Source organism: Saccoglossus kowalevskii, chromosome 6 (genome assembly GCF_978046115.1).
Source record: "Saccoglossus kowalevskii chromosome 6, keSacKowa6.1, whole genome shotgun sequence".
Taxonomy (NCBI): domain Eukaryota; kingdom Metazoa; phylum Hemichordata; class Enteropneusta; family Harrimaniidae; genus Saccoglossus; species Saccoglossus kowalevskii.
This window is the reverse complement of record NC_140646.1, coordinates 15,533,677-15,541,869: the sequence shown is the minus strand read 5'-3', so window position 1 is coordinate 15,541,869 and position 8,193 is coordinate 15,533,677. Positions and strand designations below refer to the sequence as shown.

Sequence of the window (8,193 nt, the reverse complement as noted above, 5' to 3'; positions counted from 1 at the left end):
TGCAAAAATTGAAGTGTACCAACAGTATGAAGATGGTGGTGAAGACGATGGTGGTCATCCATCAAGATGCATGTACATAATTTTCTGCATCCAAATTTTTGTTGACTCTCTGTTGGTATTTTTTTTTTCAATATCGAGCCTCTTATAATTTGTTACAGAGTCGAAGTAGTTCTTGAGCATTTGTGTCTACACTTAGTCTATCTGAAGTGTCACTTTAAAAGCTGTAGTTTGAGTGTCAAAGAAGTTAATTTCCAGGTTGCTGTTGACAAACTTATTGTTCATTTTCAATTATTTTTTTTCAATACAACACAGTAAGTTTTTCTTTATTATTGAGTTGATGTATATGCCTTTGGCAAAGTTAACATCTGCCTTACCCTATTGCCTTTTCAAAATCAAAGGTGATGATATATGTGACAGTAATACAGTACGAAATGTGTACATCAGCATGTGCCTCCTACAAATAAAGACTTCTTGTTTTTTTGATACACTGTGGTTAAATTCATAATAATAGCTCCGTAGTCCTGTGGTTTTAGCAGCATTTTTTTTTTGGCCGAATTTTTTTTTTCGCCCTCTCGCATTAGTTTTGGGGTCTTCAGAGGATGTCATCCATAAAATTAAATCAGTGTGGCCTTATTAACAAAATTAATTAATTAATTCATTAATTTCTTCGTAAATTTGAGATGTTTGTATAATAACGTTTTTGATAAAAAAAATATTTGTTGGACCTTTCCGAATCTACATACAGTGGATTATTGTGCAGAAGTTTTTATATCCTATCTCATATAGAACACATAAAAAATGATCAAAATCACCCCCAAAATATTTTTTTCGCACAAATTTGCATAAGTAATGAAGGCATTCAACAAGTGTACTTATACTCCATGGAAAACCCCACACCAGTCTGTGACAGTTTAACATTTCACAGAACACGAATCCGTTTTTTTATTTCCATCTGAACACACAATATTTAATGGATGGCACAAACACAGTGGTTATGTAAATTAGCATTTTCTGACCTTTTTGACCTCCTCTAATTAAGAAAATTCAAAATAATAAAAGTCAGGATTACCGTAACCGATTTGTCTGAAATGTACACACATACCTCTTCTTCATGTTCGTTAATATATAGTTTCCCGGATATTGGATAACATTTTATGAATGAAAGAAATCGCGCTTTCAATTACAAAATCAGTAATTTCTTTTTGTCAACTAGAAACAAACGTTACAAACAGGATAGTTCATTCTCTGAGTAGTGTGTATGTCTGGATCATGTCAGTGATGTATGTAATTAAATGCACTCTCCATTCCAGTATTTACATAAGCGATCATGGAAACTTTGATGCTACGGTTAATGGATTAAACATTAACTTGGACATCGGTTTAGGTAGGTGTATCTCACTGAATAATAACTTCATGGACACGAATAACACTGGTTAGGTAAATTATTTTGGAAAAATAGTACCCAAGCCTTAGCTTTTTAGTGAAATGTTAGCGAAAACCACCCGATTTCAAAACGGCGACCTCATACACATAGGTTGAACTACTAAAGTGGAATAACTTTTCCCAATATTGGCAGCACCGATGTTGTTAAAATCTACTTCATTTTTGCAAATTTCAACTCCTGTGACGATACTACCCACCATTTGCTTTGGAAAAAAACAAGACTATCAATTATTTCAATTTTTAATAAAATGGGTTCACGAAGTCGTCGTCATCTCTATGTTTACATTGTCGTCTATATGGTGAGTTTAATTTTAGCGTGCAGCATGTAGACTAAGAATGCACTTTAATTTCTTTATCCAAGATAGATGTTTTAAATTACCGGTAATTACAAAAAAAAACCTCTCTCTTTTGTACAGGCAAGGACAGTACTGGTCATCCATCTATTACATCAACCCATTGTTCTGGTTCTATAAGTTCCATTAGTATAACATTTCACGGTGGGGCAAGGTAGGTGTTATGTGAACGAACGAACACTTATTAATAAAGAGAACAATGATATCACTGATTGGCGACAAGATACTCCACCATGTGTTTATATTAATATGTTTGTTTCCTGTTACAGTTGGTTGTACAACCTCTTCTCCAGCTCTATTGAAAATACTCTCAAGAAGAGTTTGAATGGAAAAGTAATGTGCACTCAGCCTTATTTTCTTTTGACCCCCTTCCCCATATCGACTTATTCATACAAACGTAACTTTTGTGAGATAATAAATACTTTATAAGAAATTATCTTTATTATCAATTCATGGAGTAATTAATCTTGCGGTTGTAATGTATTTTAACAGTAAAAATATAATATTACGTTGATTTAGATATGTGATATTATTACCAAGGAAATAGAAGATCATGCCAAACCGTCGCTTGCAAATCTTAAACGTGAGTATTAATGACGTATTAATTAATCGTTGTACGTTGAAGTTGCTCCATGACCTTAAAGCGGGGGAGTCGTCCCCTGCGCATGCGCCAGATGGCCATAGCGTGTCATTGTTTACAAACAAGCGTCTACCATGAGCCTTTGCGTTTTTAGCGTGTGTTATCGTCGCTTGGGACTCAATTCCCGCGCATGCGCAGGTGACGACACTCCCTCTTTAAAGCTTCGTAGTCTTTTCTATCGCGTCATGTTTGATTGGGTCCAATGACCCCGTGAAGTACGCGATACTGGCGGGCAATGCGTGACTTTACGACTGGGACTTTAACTGTAGTCCTCTGCTATATGTTTCTTTAAACTCGTCTTTTTTCATCTCGGGGCGCCGTTGCTCGACTCGTTTTCGCCCGCCCGGCCCGGCTATTGCAGAGTATTTGTGCGTTGTTTGTGTAACATTTGTCACTGTTATCAGAGCTGTGACCTGTAAACCCCCTCTACGAATTACCAGCTCTGGGTATTGGGTGGATATAATGTTGTATTTCTGTTTTTAATTAGTTGTTACCGATGTCGGACCTTATACGGAGCTAGATTATTCACTTGTTGACAACCCGTTGTTTCAAGTGGATTTCATGGAGACGTCCCACAAGGTAACACTCTATATCGACGGCTCTGATGTACGTTAAAATGTTCGCATCCACTCTGCGTACTTCGTAGTCGATTCAATTTTTATTTCATGAATGCCCATATGAAAACATACTAAAGCCGGCTTAATTTTCATGCAATACTCCATCGAACAGGCCCGTAACAATATACCCCTTTCCCAAGTTGCGCCCTCTCGCGACGAAGCGCTTCGATGACGTCAGCATGACGTAGGGAGTTGTATGGTAGTTGTTCGTCATCTTGAATATTGCAAATCCCGACAATATTTTTGTTGTTGGGCGACCATACCTCAAAACAATTCCGACGATTTTAACTTTTAAATAGACGTTGTCCCGTCACCAGAAGGCGCGACGTATATGAAATGTGTACGTACATCTTATTATGTACATTGATTCGGTAATTTAACAATGTTAAATTTGTCTATTATCACAAAAAAACAATATTTTTGTTCACATGTCAAGCAAAACTGAATAATCTTACTATCTCTATTACACGGTACGGATTAGCACTTGTATACCACTATTTCCATACCGCTGTTCACACTGTATTTCTATTATGTTGTTTTACTGCGGCCCAGGGCGAATTCTACCCTAAGGGTCAGCGGAAAGAAGTACCATTTTCACCACCTGCGTTTACTGCGACAAATGCTACAAACAAAATGGTTTATATGTGGGCAACCGATTATGTCATAAACTCGGGAGGATACGTTTTCCAAGAAATTGGCAAACTGGTATACAATATCACCGATGATATGGTAAGTCGTTTGACATCAAGATATATGACCTATACATCCAACGTTGTGAATTGTGAATGAATCATGAAATCCTCAAAAGGGTAAGAGCGGCCATCTGTGCCTGTGCACGCAGCAAAGGGCATGTCAGTAAAGGTCGTATTTGAGTTGGAGTTCAAGTTATTTTCACTGTTTTGCTATGTCAGGTGAGCCCCAACCCTATCCCAATATTTATTACCTAATTTACTTCACGCTTACACTTACAACAAGTGTGATTAGATAATTATTGTAATGTTTCAATTTTTCAGGTCCCTGCAAAGGCACCATTTCATTTAAACACAAGTAGCCTTGGCGTACTTATTCCGCAGGTATGACACTCATCCCCTCCAACACCACAACGAAACCAATGATTTGATTATGCGAATATTTTCGACATTTGGAATTCAAATAACTGTGAGATTTGATTACATGCGACTATATTATTCCCACTATGTTACAAATTGTCAACAGTTGAAGAAGCAGTATCCGAACAGACTGATGGTATTGATAATAAGTAGCACCAAAGCACCCCGGGTGTCTCTTGCTCCGAATAAATTGACTGGAAATTTGTGGGCCGACTTGGTAACATATGTAATACAACCCGATGGAACCTTAAAATATGTATTTACGCTTGAAACGGTAAGACCGTATGTAAGAAAATTACACAAACGTTTCATAAAAAGTAATATCGAGGCCAGTGAGCATGCCGTAGCTAGTATAACTTTACAAACATAACTTTTACTGTATAAATCTTCATTTTTAGGTCGTGGATGGATCTGGTGAAGTTGGGTTTAACGCATCGACAATCACTGGTCATGTGACGAAATTAAGGTAGTTATTATATGACAACGTGAGAAGTGTACATAGAGGAAGGGGTAATGTAATAGGTTGTTCACATCAAGATGATATTTTGAATGAATAATACGAGTACGAGTTTTGACTTGGGCGTGACTAAATACTGCACTAATTACACCGACGACTCATTCGATACTTTCCGATCACCAAAGAAATCTAATTAAAGCTTTCTAACGTCTCAGATTGTGCTCGTTTTTCTGTGCAATAGTCAAAGTCGTCATCTTAACATAATTATTAATATCTACCTTTTAGTTGTTATCTTTGTCTTAAATCATCGTTGGTGGCGCTTGGCATGAATGCTATGGAATTAACACGAGTATGAAAACAACAAGTGTGTTTATTTTGTTTCAGTGCCAAGCTTAGTCTGAAAGACAGTGTTATTGGGCAGTTTGATGTAAGTATGTTACACAATAAATATACATACTCTTATAGTACGTACAATAAATTCACGTATTCAGATCGTCTGTCATACTGGGCCATTTAAAAAGTCAAGTTGTGATATTAGACAATTTGACACATATTACGCAAAGTTAGTTACTAGTAGTTAATTTAGTTAGCGCCTTTGAATTTCGTGAGAGTATAGATCGCATACTATAAAATATCACAGCTATCACCACGTGTTCAATGTGGGCCCCATAAGACGCGTATACAATGCATTTTTGAGTACAGGAAATTCGAACGCGTGACGTGTAGGGACTCGCATGGCAGATAAAGATAGAGATACTGGGTTCGACCCAAAGGAATACACATTAGTTCTGTGCAATCAGTCCAGCTTAGTTGCTCGTCAGTCGGACACCAAAGTGCCCGGCTTCCAACCTCCAGTCTCCAATCCCCAACTCTCCGATTACGATTGCTTTCACTTCTGTTAAATATCCATGCATATATTACTAGTATATGTTATCTACCAATAGCTGCAAGACATTGACGTAATACGTAGTTTCTAGTTTTCGGCTTTCAAGGGTGAATAACTTTCAAATACTTACTGCAGTAAATTTATGAACACATCTGTAACCATCCAGTAGGACATACGCCCATAATATGATTCAGTATCAAATCTCTCAGGAAATCGCAATGTATGCGATTCTATATCAATACGGTGACAACTGTTGCGTGTTACGTCCCATCATATCAGATAGTCCGAGTAAACACTATTAATCATTGTCCGTGTTTCAGGTCGACAGGTTGCAGGGTCCTCTACAGTTATTGATCACATTAGGCGCAATACCTTATCTGAACAGTGAGTAATTTAATTATTGATGGCATGTCATGTAATGTTATGACTTATGTGGTCAATGCGTGACAAGACTCGCCCCAATCATGGAAGGTCCGTTGGTACCTCCCATGCTCCAATAAGCTACACGTGACGTCGGTGCTGAATTTGCTCCGCGCGACGTTACTATACGCAAATGAAACCAGTTATATATATTGCTACATGTATCGCAATTAAAGGACAAGAACAATTGCCTAATAATGAAAAGGGTCCCAAATACACGGTACCTAAAGTGTTTGGCACAATATTGCACCCAACGTGCATTACTCGGATTATTTTAAATGAAACCCGTTTACTTCCCATTACAGCTAAAGGGGCTGAAGGGTTTCCAATTCCAGACCTTGACGGAGTGGACTTCATACATCCGGAGATTACAGTAGAAAAGGTACTTCTTACCATATAGAACTGATATTAATTTATGCATACAATATATGCTGGAATTCATATTTACATGTGTATCTACACACGAGTAACGATCTTCGCAAGCCATTCTTATATTATTAAAACTTTGTCGATTATTTTTGTATTTTTCTTATAGGACGTCATCAAGATTGGTACAAATCTAAACTACAATCTAACGTCACCGTAACCATGGTTACTATTCTGTAGACTGGTTCAACCTTCGTCACTATTACAGTTATTTTCTTTAAAGTCAGCACGACGTAGCATGCTATATTTAGTTGCTATGTTACTTCCACTCTAGCTACGTGGATTTGCATAAATATTACCAAATAGTCAAACAGATGTTCGTAGTTGTCTTTAGCACACACACCGATATCCAGAAACACAGTCTTTGAAATGAAACAGACTTGTTGTACTAGCTTCGAAAGTGTATTCCGACAAATGTCATTGTCTTTACTATTCAGATGTGTATATTATGCTTGGATCTGTAATTAACATCATCTCTATATGTAGCCGCCAATTTAAAGGACTATGACAGTTGTCTGGTTTTGCGTTATACGTTTCTTGAATTGTATTTTTTTACTATACCTAAGTGTTCCAAATATAGCGTAGTTAGTGTGGAATCACATTTAGTTAAGGGGTTCTCCCATTGGCAGCTGTTCTAGAACTCGACAGTTTGTTTACAAGACCGGACGGCTACATAGTAGTTTTATGGTTTCTCTTCGATTTAGACGGTTTATCACTTTGCTTATACAGCAAACGTGGAGATTTGAATCTTGTATTTACCTAGCTGTAAGTGAACTGTTGGAAGGAATCGTTACGCAATAAACGTATAAAGTTGCACTGTTATCGCGGTCTGCTAGTTTGTTATTGTCGGCACTTCGTCGTCTGCACGCGATCTGACGAGAACTTGTATGTACAAATAGGACGATTTATTCCGGTAGGTTACATTTTTAGTGTCGAACTTATAAAACTCATGCGGAATTACTATAGGAAGCTAGTGTTTTCGTTTATCCTAGTACGATTTGCGACTACATTAAGATATAACTACTATGTACAGATATTCTGAACAATAACCGGACAAGACGAGTACAGATATTCTGAACGATAACGGGACAACGAAATATATTATTTGTTTATTTTTTTATGAACTCATTGTTGTATGTATAAGTAAAGTGAATACTGGTATACGGCACCTTCACGCGTCAATAATTTGCATCCAGTTAACCTTCCCTACGTCCGTAGTTGAAAAGTAGGGTTAGGGCTTTCTACACCGATAATCGCTGAAGAAAGTATAGTTGCAAGCAGCGGGCAGTGGAGCTTTTGTACTAACCAGGATATGCTGTAGTATATTTTAACAATCTTGTGAGTTCAACTAAGAATCGGATTGATAACTTTGAATTCTTATTCCGTATTCCATTGTAAAAAAAAAAGTTAAACCAACAAAATGAGTTTAGACGGGGCCTCACTCAATCAACCTTATGAAAAACGTATATCAATCAAGACAGAACGGTACACATAAGAAGAGAAAAGGCGACTAAGGGCTTCTGGTCAGCTTTCTGTGGTAAGATAACCGAAAAGATAAATCAAATTAAAGTTTTAATCAAGAAAAGAACTAATGCACTTGAAGTGAGAAAGAGATTACAGGAATGGGAATTGGCTTATGAAAATCTCAGGCAAGCTGGCGACAAGTACCAAGATATATTGGAACGTCACAAGGACTGAGTGGATGTTACCACGATTGGATGAATTTGACCGCTTCAGACAACACATTGGCACATGGCTGCAAGAAAATGAGGCTCATGGAATTTTCACAGATGAGGTAGATGTTAACCCCTCTGATAGTGTTTCACAGGTGAGCAGCAGTGG

At 37.4% G+C, this 8,193-nt stretch overlaps 1 protein-coding gene across 1 annotated transcript; it reads left to right on the top strand.

The window, feature by feature from the left end:
• The first annotated feature begins 618 nt into the window (after positions 1 to 618).
• LOC146741816 (bactericidal permeability-increasing protein-like) lies at positions 619 to 6,880 on the top strand. Its single transcript, XM_085500107.1, has 13 exons — positions 619 to 1,384; positions 1,860 to 1,950; positions 2,066 to 2,129; positions 2,316 to 2,379; positions 2,924 to 3,015; positions 3,606 to 3,782; positions 4,067 to 4,126; positions 4,269 to 4,436; positions 4,561 to 4,628; positions 5,004 to 5,046; positions 5,826 to 5,889; positions 6,231 to 6,307; positions 6,461 to 6,880. The coding sequence occupies exons 1-13, from the start codon at positions 1,159 to 1,161 to the stop codon at positions 6,509 to 6,511; spliced, it is 1,245 nt and encodes a 414-aa protein (XP_085356233.1). The 5' UTR covers positions 619 to 1,158; the 3' UTR covers positions 6,512 to 6,880.
• The last annotated feature ends 1,313 nt before the right edge of the window (positions 6,881 to 8,193 follow it).